This window comes from Mastomys coucha, unplaced genomic scaffold, assembly GCF_008632895.1.
Source record: "Mastomys coucha isolate ucsf_1 unplaced genomic scaffold, UCSF_Mcou_1 pScaffold6, whole genome shotgun sequence".
NCBI classification, from domain to species: domain Eukaryota; kingdom Metazoa; phylum Chordata; class Mammalia; order Rodentia; family Muridae; genus Mastomys; species Mastomys coucha.
Genome location: NW_022196912.1, coordinates 87,560,725 through 87,576,591, shown reverse-complemented (window position 1 = coordinate 87,576,591; position 15,867 = coordinate 87,560,725). Strand labels below are relative to the sequence as shown.

Genomic DNA, 15,867 nt, shown 5'->3' with positions numbered 1-15,867 from the left:
CTCGCCTTAGGTAGGACTGACTGCCCATTCTGTCTGTGTTGGTGGAACAAATGTTGGTTAATGATCAAATGACTTATAACTTGCTTGAGAGGAAGAACACATTGACTCATCCATAACATACAAATTTAACTACTGAAATACTCACGAAAGGAACAACCATGCTATTTTGCCCTTTTAACTTTTAACATAATCATGTTCAATTAGAAAGCTGACTAGGGTAAAGCAGTCATTGTTTAGTTGAGTTGATTGTGAGTTTTCCCCCAGAACATATTTTTGGTTGACTTTCTTTTTCTTTTAACCATTGAATTTTTTGCTTGAGTTAATTAACTATCCAGCAATGAGAGTTTGTTGTCTTGTTACTGCTCAATGAAGCCACTCTCCTCTCTCTCGATACTGCTGTCAAAGACCCCATTACTGTAGGTGGCCCGTGCTGGTTCTTGTAATGATCTGCCTTATGGTGTGACTTGTACTTCCTGCTCTGGTGGAGCAAATGAAACATTTGGCTGTTCTTAGCTGGTTTGATGGTGGATGGGAGGTATAGCCTTTTCATTGCGTTTAAAAAATGTTTTACAGTTTGAAAAGTTTCATACAACGGTATGTATGTATGTTGAATGTATTCCCTATGTTTCCACACTGGTCCCCTTTTCTTCTCCTGCTTTTCCATTAGTCCACATTCTGTCCGTAGACATTTTCATGTCCTCTTTCATCTCTCTCTCTCTCTCTCTCTCTCTCTCTCTCTCTCTCTGTCTCTGTCTCTCTCTCTCTCTCTCTCTCTCTCTCTCACACACACACACACACACACCCCTTTATGTCTCTTGTTAGTTATTTCTAGTTTTATTTCATATGTTATGTTAAAATACAAGAAAAATTTCTAAGGTCTTTTGTTTTTGTTAGGATCACTTTAATGATCTAAAATGTTACCTGTTTTAGGAATAGTAAGACGGGCTTCTGGTAAGCACACAAAGCCTATAGCTAGTGTGTGGAATATTCCACAGAAGCCTGATGGTTTTATTTGGTTTATTATGAGGCAATTTCTTTGTTGATTTTTTTTTTTTTTGCTTGTTTGAATGATCTTTCTGTTGACCGTTGGGTATTATTTTATCTGCTTTTTTTGTCCTGTTATATAAGATTAGGTACCCTACAGTTAAGTTTACATGTATTTACACTTGCTTTATCCTTGTGATGCATCATCCTTTATAGGTTGTAGTGATTTTCTTCTATTCTAATTTTGTTTCAATGCTCTTTTATCGGATATACTCATATGTTTATTTATGTATATATATATATTTATATATATAAATCATGTTTGATCCTGATTACATTTCACTTGATATATTAACTCATGTTATTTCCCTGATGGCATGTGTGTGTGTGTGTGTGTGTGTATGTGTGTGTGTGTGTATACATACCCCATGTGTCTTAGAAAATTGGATCATGTTTCTTAATCCACTAAGAAGTTGTGTATCTTTTTGGAGAGTTAAGACCACATTAAGGGTCATTACAGAGAGGACTAGCTTTGTTAGTTTGTTACTCTTATTCTTGAATGTCCATTTCTTACCTACATTTGGAGAGTCTCTCTCTAGATTGTTTATATCATTGATTTTTATTCCAGGTCTTCCCTCTTCCCCACAAAGTACCTATTTACTTAATTTTTTGTTTATTTGTTTTTTGGCTTTTTTGAAACAGGGTTCTTCTACATAGCCTTGGCTATCTTGGAAATCCATCTGTAGACTAGTCAGCCTGGCCTTGAATTCAGAGATCCATCTGCCCCTGCCTCCCAATGCTGGGATTAAAGACATGTACCACCACAGCACAAATCATCCTAAAAATTCTTAGGTTTGATCTCCTGATCCTGTTCTGGTGTTGTGGTAATGCTTTCTTTGTTTTTTTCTTTTCTTTTGTCTTCTTTCTTTTCTCATCTTTCTCTCTCTCTCTTTCTCTCTCTCTTTCTTCCTTCCTTCTGCCTTTCCTTCTTTTATGCTTGAATGTGGTATTGTGCCCCCCTCCCCACTTTTTTTTTTTTTTTATCAAAATCTCAATTGCTCTATTTTACCAATGAAGACTCAGGAGCCAGATGCTGGGGTGAACGCCTGCTAGCTCAGAGAGACAGAAAGCATGCAGCTTACCTTCCTCCACAGCTGATCTTCCCTCCCCAAAAGTTCTCCTTCTCTTTGCCCTCTCAACAGCCCCTTCAATCAGAAAGTCCCTCCCTTCTCTCCCTGTGTGCCTCTCTATTGCACAGAGTTAGTTTTCCTAACTCTCTCTCTTTTTTTTTTTTTTTTTTTGGTTTTTCGAGACAGGGTTTCTCTGTATAGCCCTGGCTGTCCTGGAGCTCACTCTGTAGACCAGGCTGGCCTCGAACTCAGAAATCCACCTGTTTCTGCCTCCCAAGTGCTGGGATTAAAGGCGTGCGCCACCACGCCCGGCTCCTAACTCTCTCTTATACTTTATGGTTTTTCCTTTTCTTTTCTATGTTCACTCCCAGTCAACTGGTTGCTTGCTTTGTCTACTGACCCATGGTTGACTTTGTTTAATCCTGTTTACAATAAACAGAAAGCTCTTGGATTAAAGGTGTGTGCCAGGGCTGAGCTGTGGCCACAACTAGAAACAGGTTTTTCCATCGAATCTCACTGTTCACTGTATGATCAAAGATCCAGCAACCCCTACTTACCCTCCTTTTCATGCCTCAGGCTTCTTCTTCTACTTGATCTAGTCTATTGAGAATGCTGCTTAATTGACACTCATTTCCATTCGGCTTTGGTCAGCAACTCAGTTTCCTTGCCGAATTTCGCACCTGTACTGCTGCTGTGGTGACCTTCGAATTATTAATGTTAGCTCTCCGTGGTTAAAACCTTACTTAAGAGCTGTGCAGTGGTGGCGCACGCCTTTAATCCCAGCGCTTGGGAGACAGAGGCAGGCGATTTCTGAGTTCGAGGCCAGCTTGGTCTAGAGAGTGAGTTCCAGGACAGCCAAAGCTACACAGAGAAACCCTGTCTGGGGGTGGGGGGTGGGGGGGCGGGGCTGGGGGGGAACCAAACTAAACTAAACAGAACTAAACAAACAAACAAACAAACAAACAAACAAAAAAACCTTACCTAAGAAACTCCAGTGTTGGGCTGGCGAGATGGCTCAGCGGATAAGAACACTGACTGCTCTTCTGAAGGTCTAGAGTTCTGATTCCAGCAACCACATGGTGGCTCACAACCACCCATAATGAGATCTAACACCCTCTTCTGGTGCGTCTGAAGACAGTTACATGAATTATGCCCGAGCAGAGTGAGTGGGGCCTGAGTGAGCTGGGCCAGCAGAGGTCCTGAGTTGATAGCTCACGGCCATCTGTACAGCTACAGTGTACTCATACACATAAAATAAATAAAAAATAAATCTTAAAAAAAAATCTATTAAGAAACTCCAGTGTTGTGTATACACAGTTTGTTCCTGCATTCCTTTCGGCAGAAGCTTCCCATTTTCCCTCCCACCCAAGGCAAGCGCAATATAGAGGCAGCTGGTCTCTGCCTAGCTCAGGGCTCGCTCCCTCTCTCCCTCTCTCCCTCTCTCCCTCTCTCCCTCCCTCCCCCTGTCCCCGGCAGCTCCAAAAGGAGCCAGTCTAGTGTTAGAATGGCACTACTCATAAGCCCCCCTAAAGAAAACATCTTGTGGAGCCAAGTGCTACAGAGAGACATCCTCCCAGTCTCTCAGTGTTGCCAGGGCTGGTTGGCACTCTCCAATAAGGGGCCGAACTCTCCAGGTGCCCGTCCTTGGGACCTTAAAGTAATGACAAACTCAAAGAAGAATAGAGCCCCATGTTTAAATCATAGAAAAGGGTAATCAGAGGTCACAGACAGTTATGGCCGGCCATAAAATTATTTCCTGATAACTACAAAACAGACACCCATTAATCCCCTACCAGCTTCAGTTCCACCCTAACAAATGGTTATAGCATTTCACTCCCCTCACTCTGGGGCAGCCTAAGCATTCCCAATTTTGTATATACACCCATATTTTTCTGGGCTCATTGGTCACATGCGAACACTTGCTCTTAGTGAGTGCAAAGCGTGTGATCTGAGTCTGGACTCAACTAAAAGGCTCTTTTGCAAGTTACAGCAGACTTTGCAATTCTTGGACTCCTTTGGGTTTCCTATGGTCTCTGGGCATAACACTGCCTTTATCTTTTCTGTTGCTAATGATTTATAGGATGGTACAATAAAGAACAGCACACGAGCAACAGAAGTAGGTAAATATAAGAAGGGAAATCCAAAGGGAAACATAAATGCTTTTTTATAAGAAAAGAAAATGTCAAAAATGCTAAAAGTATAGTGAAAAAAAGGGAAGCAATTATACAAGGAGGGAAAGGAGGTATGGGGGTATCTCTTTCCTTGGGCATATAAAGATTAGTCGGCTAGGTGCAGGGAAGGGACTGAATCCTGACGTTTGAGTCTCCTATCTTTCTCACCAAGTAGTCTGTTTTTGTTTGTTTGTTTGTTTTTGTTTTTTGTTTTTCTCCCGAGACAAGGTTTCTCTGTATAGCCCTGGCTGTTCTGGAACTCACTCTGTAGACCAGGCTGGCCTCGAACTCAGAAATCCGCCTGCCTCTGCCTCCTGACCAGAGACAAGCCATGCAGCTATCCAGCAGCTCTCTTCTTTGGGGGAGCTTTTCTTCTTTTTGTACCAGGAGCATCTGATGGGCACTCAAAGCTTTGTAGTGTGTCGGAAGGAGCTGGTCCCATGCCACATGGACTCCCAGGAGAATCTCCTGCCTGGGGTGGGGCTTGGGGGGAAGGAAATAGCACCGACTGGCATCTGTTCAGGCAATCTCTAGTCTCTATGCTTTATAAATCACTTCATTAAAGGCTTGGAGGTGGCTCAGGGTAGAGCACTTGCCTAGCACAGGTAAGACCCAAGGTTCAATCCTTAACTCTGCAAAATAATAAAAATCTTCTCCTTAGTGCCTTCTTTCTATCTAATCTGTCAGAAGGGCCCTGAACTCTACCCGATCTAAATGAAACTCACTGATTCTGGAACTGTGTAAAAGAACTTCTAAGGGCTGGATGGAGATGGGGATTTAGCACTGGTTGGTATGAAGTCCTGGGTTCAGTTGCCAGACCAAATTAAAACGAAGAATAGCAATTGTTGGGCCTTATTTGGCCCTGGTTTGGGCCTTGAGGGCAAACCCAAGCTTGGCTAGAGTTTTGTAAACTGTCTCAGTCGCTTCCATACTGGAGTGACTCAGCACGACCTGCTGAAGCCTACCTCTGCCTAGCTACTGCTGACATAGAGAGGCTCAGCTGGACTGGGTTCTCTCTCTCTCCTGGTTCTGCTGGCAGACAGCCAAGTAAGCAATGACACTGTGAACATATTTCGAGACAAATGTAGCTATACTTCTAAATGAGCTGTGGGCTTTTTGTTTTTTTTTGTTTTTGGTGTTTTTTTTTTTTTTTTTTTTTTTTTTTTTTTTTTTTTTTTTTTTTTTTTGTGGTTTGTTTTGTTTGCTGCAGAATAATCTTGATTTTGCCAGAGTTCTTTCACAAGTCTTACTATGTCTCTCCATGCCTTTTGAAAGGTGCAAGGCTAGACTTAATAAGAGCAGGAAAGAGCTTGATTGGCTTGTAGCATGACTTTCTCACTAATGTGCTGATGTGTCTTAATTCAGAGGATGGCAACATGAAAGAAAAAGACATACTGGTTTTGCCCCTTGACCTGGCTGACACAAGTTCCCATGATATCGCTACCAAAGCTGTTCTCCAGGAGTTTGGGAGAGTGAGTAGCAATTTTTGTTGATAGAATATGCATTATATCACTTTTTCCATGTAGGTTAAAATTACCAAAGAGATTCTTATCTGTGGTGACTCATTCAAATGGATTCACAGGGGATGCCTTAGTGGATCAGGTCTATTACTTCTATCTCTTGATCTCTGGGTCTTGGACTTTAGGTCATTAAGGTTTTTGTTGTTGTTGTTGTTAACCTTTTAAACTCATAATTCCTATTTTAGGCAAAAAGGCCAACAATTCATCACAACTTTGATATTTATGAGTTTTTGTGTATTTTGTGAATTATTTCTCAAACTGAATAGGTGAATTCTATTGATTTTTCTCCTTTTTTTGTTTGTCTGTGTTTTGTTTTGTTTCAAGCTAGGACCTCACTAAGTAGCTCTGACTGTCCTGGAGTACATCGTGTAGACCCAACTGGCCTTGAACTCACAGAGATCTGCTTGCCTTTGCCTCCCAAGTGCTGGCATTAAAGACATGCATCCCTACACCTGAATTGATTTTATCTTCTTATTGTTGACTTTAGAAATGTAACATTGCTGTATTGATTCATTGAATTAACAACATAACCATTCAATCACTAGGAATTCCATTCATAGACCATCTCTAAAGAATCTTCTTTCTGACTTTATTTAATTAGATTGACATTCTGGTCAACAATGGTGGAGAAGCCCATTGTTCCTTTGCCGTAGATACCAACCTGGATGCCTTCAAGGTGCTAATAGAGGTGAACTACTTAGGGACAGTATCATTGACCAAGTGTGTTCTACCTCATATGATGGAGAGAAAGCAAGGAAAGATTGTGATTATGAGCAGCCTTGTGGAAATTTTACCCTTCCCCCTTTGCAGTGGATACATTGCCAGCAAACATGCTCTTCGGGTAAGGCAACTTTAATTCAATTCTGTTAGTCTTCAGGTAAGGCTGCTTCAACTCAATTCTGTTAGTATTGGCTGCAATGTGAATGAGGAATTTGTCTATCAGTGGGTGAGGTTGAGGGAACTAAGGGATGATGGGCTACAGAAAGAGAACAACTTTGAGAGTACAACACCAGTCAATGACCAAAAATATTAGAGCTGTGCATGCTTATTACTTATTCAACAATTTTTTTATTGTGCACCTGCATGAGATTAATCATGGAGAGAAAGATTATTTTTGATCTAGCAAACATATATTGTCTTTTGCCTTAGCCCATTGCTACCTTTTCTTTTTCTTTCTCTCTTTCTCTCTTTCTTTCCTTCTTTCCTTCTTTCTTTCTTTCTTTCTTTCTTTCTTTCTTTCTTTCTTCCTTCCTTCCTTGTTCCTTCCTTTCTCTCTCTCTCTCTCTCTCTCTCTCTCTCTCTCTCTTCCCTTCTTTCTTTTTTGCTTTTTCAAGACAGAGTTTCTCTGTGTAGCCCTAGCTGTCCTGGAACTCACTCTATAGACCAGGCTGACCTCGAACTCAGAAATCCTCCTGTCTCTGTCTCCCAAGTGCTGGGATTAAAGGCATGAGCCACCACTGCCTGGCCCATTGCTACATTTTCAAGACAAATTGTGGTTCTGTCCTTTCTTCTCTGCTCTTATTCTTTTTTTTTTAAAATAATATTTAAATGAATTTTATATATCAAACATTAATAATGTTGAATATTTTGAGAATAAAATAATACATAAAAATTTGTTCAACTTTTATATTCATATCTCTGCATATCCTAAACATGTCATTAATGCATATTTATTACTATCTATAACTAAGGATCCTATGCCTAATGTTGAATACTAAATTGTTTCAAAACATACAAAATATTTTTTGGTAATTAAGCATAGTAAAAGAGCATAAAATATTAAAAACGAATCATTAAAAAATATGTTCAAAAGCCCTTATATGATACCATCTGACATAGTGGGAGAGTATTTAAAGCACATTATATATATCTGTGTACATTCTCTTCAACAATCAGTTTACTTAAAAATGATTATCAGTGTTTCTAAGAGAGAAATTATTTTATCAGTAAATATATTTTAAAAATTTCAAAATAAGGCTGGAGAGATGGCTCAGTGGGTTAAGAGCTCTTCTACAGCAGTTAAAACTGCTCTATCAGAGGTCCTGAGTTCAATTCCCAGAAACCACATGGTGGCTCACAACCATCTGTAATGGGATCTGATGCCCTCTTCTGGTGTATCTGAGGACAGCAACAGTGTACTCACATAAAGTAAATAAACAAATCTTTAAAAAAAAAAGAAAAAGAAAAATTTCAAAATAGCAAAAACTCTTTGAAGTTAAACATTAAGCAAATGCTAATTTCAAGCACAGTGAGAAAAATTATCAATAATTTTCCCAGACAGAATAATTATTTTAAGATATATTTTGTTGTTATGTCTCCCTTTTCATTTCTGATTTTATTAATTTGGATACTGCTGTCTCTGTGTCCTCTGGTTTTATCTATCTTGTTGATTTTCTCAAAGAACCAGTTCCTTGTTTGGTTGATTCTTTGTATAGTTCTTTTTGTTTCTATTTGGTTGATTTCAGCCCAGAGTTTGATTATTTCCTGCGATCTACTCTACTCCTCTTGGGTGTATTTGTTTCTTTTTGTTCTTCAGCTTTCGGGTGTGCTAGTGTGTGCTCTCTCCTTTTTGGAGGCACTTAAAGCTCTAAGTTTTCTTCTTAGCACTGCTTTCATTGTGTCTGATAAGTTTTGGTGTAGTGTGTCTTCATTTCCATTAAATTCTATAAAGCCTTTAATTTTTTTCTTTCTTCCTTGACCAACTTATCATTGAGTAGAGCATTGTTCAGCTTCCATGTGTATGTGTGCTTTCCATTGTTTTTGTTGGTATTTAAGACCATCCTTAGTCTGTGGTGATCTGATAGGGAGCATGGGATTGTTTCAATCTTCTTATCTGTTGAGGCCTGTTTTGTGACCAATTATACGGTCTGTTTTGGAGAAGGTATTGGGAGGTGCTGAGAAGAAGGTATATTCTTTTGCTTTAGGATGAAATGTTTTATAACTATCTGTTAGATCCACTTGGTTCATAACTTCTGTTAGTTTCACTGTGCCTCTGTTTAGTTTCTGTTTCCATGATCTGTCCATATTTGAGAGTGGGATGTTGAAGTCTCCCACTATTATTATGTGGGATATGTTGTGTGCTTTGAACTTTAGTAAAGTTTCTTTTATGAATGTGAGTGCCCTTGCATTAGGAGCATAGATGTTCAGAATTGAGAGTTCATCTCTGTAGATTTTTCCTTTGACCAGTATGAAGTGTCCTTCCTTATCTTTTTCGATAACTTTTGGTTGAAAGTTGATTTTGGGCTGGTAAGATGGCTCAGCAGGTAAGAGCACTGACTGTTTTTGCCAAAGGTCCTGAGTTCAAATCCCAGCAACCATGTGGTAGCTCACAACCATCTGTAATGAGATCTGACGCCTGCCCTCTTCTGGTGCGTCTGAAGACAGCTACAGTATACTTACATATAACAATAAATAAATAAATCTTTAAAAAAAAAAGAAAGTTGATTTTATTCGATATTAGAATGGCTACTCCAGCTTCTTTCTTGGGACCATTTGCTTGGAAAATTGTTTTCCAACTTTTTACTCTGAGGTAGTGTCTGTCTTTGACATTGAGGTGTGTTTCCTATATGCAGCAAAATGCTGATTCCTGTTTGAGTATCCAGTTGGTTAGTCTATGTCTTTTTATTGGTGAATCGAGTCCATTGGTGTTAAGAGATATTAAGGAGCTTGGCAGTGGTGGCACATGCCTTTAATCCCAGCACTTGGGAGGCAGAGGTAGGCAGATTTCTGAGTTCGAAGCCAGCCTGGTCTACAGAGTGAGTACCAGGATAACCAGGGCTACACAGAAAAACCCTGTCTCAAAACAACAACAACAAAAAAAGAGATATTAAGGAAAAGTGATCGTTACTTCCTATTATTTTTATTGTTAGAGGTGGAATTATGTTTATATGGCTATCTTCTTTAGGGTTTGTTGAAAGATTACTTTCTTGCTTTTTCTAGAGTGTAGTTTCCCTCCTTGTATTGGAATTTTCCATCTATTATCCTTTGTAGGGCTGGATTTATGGAAAGATATTGTGTAAATTTGACTTCATCATGGAATATCTTGTTTTCTCCATCTATGGTAACTGAGAGTTTTACTGGGTATAGTAGCCTGGGCTGGCATTTGTGTTCTTGTAGGATCTGTATGACATCTGCCCAGGATCTTCTAGCTTTCATAGTCTCTGGTGAGAAGTCTAGGGTAATTCTGATAGGTCTGCCTTTATATGTTACTTGACCCTTTTCCCTTACTGCTTTTAAAATTCTTTCTTTAAGGGCTTCTGGCTATTTTCCTTGTGTTCCCCTGTATTTCTTTAAGGGAGTTATTTATGTCCTTCTTAATGTCCTCTACCATCATCATGAGAAGTGATTTTAGATCTGAATCTTGCTTTTCCAGTGTGATCGTGTATCCAGGACTTGCTATGGTGGAAGCATTTGGTTCTGATGATGCCAAGTAACCTTGGTTTCTGTTGCTTAAGTTCTTGTGCTTGCCCCCTGCCATCTGATTATCTCTAGTGCTACCCGCCCTGGCTAAATATGACTGGGGCCTTTCCTTCCTGTGATCCTGTTTGTGTCAGAACTCCTCAGAGTTCAGCTGTTTCTCTGATCCTGTGATCCTGAGATCTTGGGCATGTTAGAACACTTGGGAATGGAGCTCCTCTGGGTGTTGTGGAACTGGCTGAGGAGTTTGTGCCTAAAGTCTGCTCAGGACACTGGCCCAGACTGGAAGGAACTCATGCCACAGGTGGGATGGAGTTCCTCCGTGCCTGGGTCCCACTGGTCCCAGTTACTTCTCACTTCTGAGTCACTTCTCGCAAATGTGTCCTCCTCACCTCTGAGTCTATGATCCTGGGAGTGTTAGAATGCCTGGGAGTGTTGCTTCCTCTGGGTGTTGTCGGGCTGGCTGCAGAGTTCGAACCTAAGGTCTGCTCACGGTGGCTGCTGTTATTCTATATTTGAGTGTACTAGATGATTGGTTCTGGGCTCCATATTCTTCCTAGGAAAACATGGATTCTGTTCATTCTGGTTTCATAAAAAAAGAAAATTAAGGCAATGGCTAGGAGAAAAGCCTGGTCAGGTTTATCTTATGAATAATGAGCATCAGAACAAAATTCTTAGGTTGGCTTAAGAGTGACACTAACACTGGGAGTTGGTGGTGCATGTTTTTAATCCCAGCACATGGGAGGCAGATCTTTAAGTTCAAGGCCAGCCCAGTCTACAGAGCAGGTTCCAGGATAGCCAGGGCTACACAGAGAAAAAAAAATTTGTCTTGAAAAAAAAAAAAAAACCAGAAAACAAAGAGTGAAAAGAAAGCAACGATAAGGCTGGTGATTAAAATCCACATAAAAATAAATACATGGGAGGGAGGGAGGAGCAACAGTGCCAACCAACCAGATCCCCTGGAGCTCCTGGGGCCTGGACCACCATCGAAAGAGTACACGTGGAGGGACCCATGGCTCTGGCCACGTATGTGGCAGAGGATGGCCTTGTTGGATGTCAATGGGAGGTGTTGCCTTTGGGCCTGAGAGTGTTCAATCCCTCCCCACCCCCATGTAGGTGAATGCCAGGGTGGGGAAGCACCCTCATAGAGGCAGGGGAAGGGGTGTTGGGGTAGGGGGTTCCCAAAGGGAAGATCTGGAAAGGGGAAAACAATTGAAATATAAATAAAGAAAGTACCCAATTAAAAAACCAAAACAAACAAAAAAACCCCAACACCAAACCAAAACCAAAACCAAAACCATCAATGAATCCCAGTAAAGGTGACTCTCCATGTTAGCCTCAAACTCTCTGTGCATCCAAAGCTGGCCTTGAACTTCTGGGACTCCTGCCTTCAACCTCCCAAGTGCTGAGATTATAGGTGTAGACTAGCACACATGGCTTGAAAGAGGTTTTAATGGAATATTTTACCATTGGAATTGTACTAAGTAGTGGTTCAGGTCACCATAGTTCCATAGAAATTGAAGCTGTGGTCCAACAGGACCCTCCTCTGCCTCACAGAGCAGACAAGTGCATAGTAGCTCGGATGCTGTCCTCAGATTTAGTTTGGGCTTGTCAATCAACCTCCTGTAGAGGCAGTTCCATGTCAGACAGGCAGAGGCAGTTGAGTACAGACCCCATCCGTTGGCATTAGATTGATAAGACATGTACAATGTGCTTTGTGAAAACCAGAAGCTCTGTCTCACTTGTCTTGCAAGGTTCTGTTTTATGGTGGATTTAATGGGTTGGCAAAATGTGCCCAGTTGACAGGCCTGTGAGATGCAGTAGCTGATGAGGTCTGAGAGCTGTACCAATCTATGGAGGTGTGTGTGTGTGTGTGTGTGTGTGTGCATGTGTGTATGTGTGAGTGTGTGTGTGTATTCATATACACACATACATATATATTACATATATGTATAGGTGCATATATATATATTATGGGTGTGTTTTACCTGATTGTATGTCTATACATCAGGTGTGTGCCTGGTCCTTATAGAGGCCAAAAGAGGATGTCAGATCATTTGGGACTGGAATTATAGGTGGTTGTGAGGTACCATGTAGGTGCTGAGAATCCAACCAGGATCTCCTGGAGGAGTGGCAAGTACTCTTAACCACTGAACTTTCTCTCCAGCCCTACAGATACAAATTTAGAGGGCAACTTGATACTATGTCCATATAGCAAAATAGGGGTTCACTTCTGGTCTAGATTCTTTTACACGTCCAACAGAAGGCAATCTCATTGTATTCATGACTAGCTACGCACTAGTCATCAACCTGAATTTAGTTCACATAAATTAATTCACCAATATAAGATGGTAGTATAAATTGAAAATGAACTTATCTATGGTAGTTTTTGTAAAGTTCCATGTAGCGGTGAATTAGGTAAACTGTTTTGGCTCCTGGTGGTTCACACGTGTGCTGCACCCACCCCCAAGAGCTCTGGATTCACTAATGATAGATACACACACACACACACACACACACACACACACACACACACACACCAGCTAATTTTGATATGCCTTGCTTAGCTAGCTCAATGGCTGGGCACTTCTAAACCTCCCTGAAGCTAGCACACACTCCCCTCCAGTGTTCCTGGCCTAACACCTTCTAAATCTATATTTTATCTTTGCTGTCTTGTTACCTTCTAGGCAGCACCCCTACAGGGCTGCTTTCCCTTCCCACCTGCATTGCAGGATGATTTCTTTCCTGCAGCTCTTAAATCTGATCCCTCTGTCTCCGAGTCCTGGTGATTCTCCTCTTCTCCCTTTCTTCCTTGATCTCTTGGCCTTGCAATCTAAAATTCCTGCCACACATTGGCTGTAGAGCAGTTCTTCATTACCACTGGAAGGCAGCTGGAGGCACAGACCCTGAGCATCTGGAAGCGAAGCTTTTGGGAGTCAAATTAAGACAAAGCATTAGAACCAATTCCCATCAGTTCCACTCCTGTTTTTTTTTTTTTTTGTTTTGTTTGCCTTTTGCCCATTTTTTTTTAAACTTCATTTTTTTCTTTATAAAAAATCTATCTAGGGAATGAAGATGCCTCTCCACTGCTTCCAGGAATCCTCTGGGAATGTGGGGAAGTGAAGACTAGAAGGAGGGCTATACAGGGCTCTTCAGAGATGAGTTCCCCCTTGATACTTGCCTGCCATAGAAGCATTGACGGCAGAAGCTACTGGTAGTGTCCACAGAGCCCCTGGGATCTGGCAAGATCTGACGGTCCCTGCTTGGGTTGCCTGTGTTTATGGTCCGTGCACACAAGGTTCATGGCCTGTGTGTATATGAGCATCCTTCACTCAAGCATTTTAGAATACAGTTCCTCAAATCACAGGGAACTGAGATGAAATGAGGCATGTATTTAATCTTATTTTAATCTTAGTCTTCTTTTATTGCCTACTAGGGGTTTGCTAATGGACTCCGAACTGAACTTTTGGACTATCCAGGTATAACATTGTCTACCATTTGCCCAGGACCTGTGCATTCAAATATTTTCCAGAATTATTTTACTAGAGAAGCCATTAAGGTAAATATTTTAACTGAAAAATAGTTGGGATGTTTTACTATTTATCTCACAGCATCAAATTATACTGTCAGAAGTACTTAATGAATTCGCATGTGACGAATTCATTACCACCCTTGTTCTGAGACTTGATAACATTAGCTGGCAACGTTTGGTACCCAGTTTTTATAAGGCTAATGAAGTCACTACAGTATCAGTGCCAAGTTGGCCACCCTGTCCACTGCTGTACAATAACTCTGTAGCTGGTAATAAAATTCCTTTTAATCTTCTTCTACCTCATGAGCACCTATGGGTGGGGCTTCATTTTTGTGAGATTTTGGTATGGCTTTTGAAATGATAACAATCACTAGGCGCTGTGGTAAAGAACACGAGGGGCTTTGATCTTTCAGTTAGCCAGTACAATCTTCACTGGTCTGTATATGATCCTGATGAGGCTTGGTAGAAGTTTATGATGCCCACTACCACCTGTAGAAACTTGTAATGAATGCAAGGCTCCATATTGCATGGGTCCCATTGGCTCCTTCTTAATGTAACATTTCTGTTTAAAAAAAAAAAAAAGCTTGATAAATCTTCAGCATCCTTTCTCTTTAAACTTTTTTAGATCAGACGGCCTAAACCTACGCTCCAGCCATTTCCTCTGATGGCAACAAGCCGCTGTGCCCAGCTAATACTAGTCTCCATGGCCAATGATCTGGAGGAAGTCTGGATAGCTCTTCAGCCTACTTTGTTTCAGACATATGTGTGGCAGTATGTGCCAGTCTGGGACAGGATAATTTCAAGGACACAATGGAAGAAAATAATTGAAATATCTAGGATTAACATGGTATGAGTGACTTACTTGTTTTCCAGTAGTATATGTTTATCTTGTGTGAAATATAAAGTCTTCAAATGCTTTAGGATAGTTTTTGCTAACTTTCAGACCCAGCTCACAATAGGCATATATAAACATATCCTATCATCACCCATAGCTGACAACTTCCCATAAATTGTCACTGGTCTAGGTGTTCCAGAAGTTTTACATGGCAAGCAATGTTTTCTTCTATACTTACCGAGAGAGTAAGTTTCAGAAATCTTTCTTCTCTGTTCCTCCCCATCATCTCCTACCTAGCCTTCCATCTTAGCTCAGGAGTCACTTCCTTGAAGGGTTACTTCCTCTCCTTTCTACTTCTCCTGGGGATAGGAGCCCCTTGATCCTTGTTTGTTCCACCTTCAGGACAACCCACCACACTAAGACAATGCACACACACACACACACACACACACACACACACACACACGCACACACACACAGGGCAGTCCTTGTTTCTTCTGTCTTGTCCCTATAGCACTCTGCCCAACTCAGAGGTGAAGTGATCAGGCTTATTACAGCATCGAGTGGGGAATGTTACTTGTTTCTGAATAAAAAAAAATTTCATAAATTCACATCACAGGGAATGTAATAAGCTTGAGATCTCTTATTATAGTGATATATAAGAAAGGCCGTTGCTGTGTATCGTTTTCATTGCTGAAGTTGTTTCCTCTGTATGCTTTGTGACAAGCGTTTTCTGAGATTTAGCTTTACTTATGTATTTGTGTATCTGTTACCTGTCTGTGGGTGCCTGGGTAGGCCAGAAGAGTGTCAGGATGCCTGGGAATGGTTGTGAGACTTCTGATGTGGGTGCTAGGATCTAAACTCTGGTCTTCTGGAAGAACAGCAAATGCTTTCAACTTTTAAACTGTCTCTCCGCTAAAAACTACAACCACTAAAAACCATAGTTACTATACAGCTGGGTATGGTGGCGCATCCAGTTCATCCCAACACTTGAAGCCGAAGCAGAGACAAATGGATCTTTAAGAATTTGAGGCTATCCTATTCTACAGTGAGTTTGAAGTTCCTGTGTAGCCAGGGCTACACAATAGAGAAACCATGTCTTAAAAACAAACAACAAACTCAAACTAAGCAAACAGGCGAAAACAACAACAAAGCCAGATAAATAAAGATCACTATAAAAGAGGACCCTAACATAGATTCTGTAATCTTGCAGTAATTAATGCAGAGTTGATGGTAGTAACAAGTCCTAGAGCTATTATGGGCATTAAGTAAGAATACA

At 40.8% G+C, this 15,867-nt stretch overlaps 1 protein-coding gene across 1 annotated transcript in view; it reads left to right on the top strand.

The window, feature by feature from the left end:
• Positions 1-14,606, top strand: part of LOC116081054 (dehydrogenase/reductase SDR family member 7-like) — a 36,234-nt gene extending 21,628 nt beyond the window's left edge. The window contains exons 3-6 of the mRNA XM_031357725.1: positions 5,651-5,757; positions 6,407-6,646; positions 13,658-13,780; positions 14,379-14,606. Coding sequence (XP_031213585.1) covers positions 5,651-5,757; positions 6,407-6,646; positions 13,658-13,780; positions 14,379-14,606 — 698 coding nt within the window. The remainder of the gene's footprint in view (positions 1-5,650; positions 5,758-6,406; positions 6,647-13,657; positions 13,781-14,378) is intronic.
• The last annotated feature ends 1,261 nt before the right edge of the window (positions 14,607-15,867 follow it).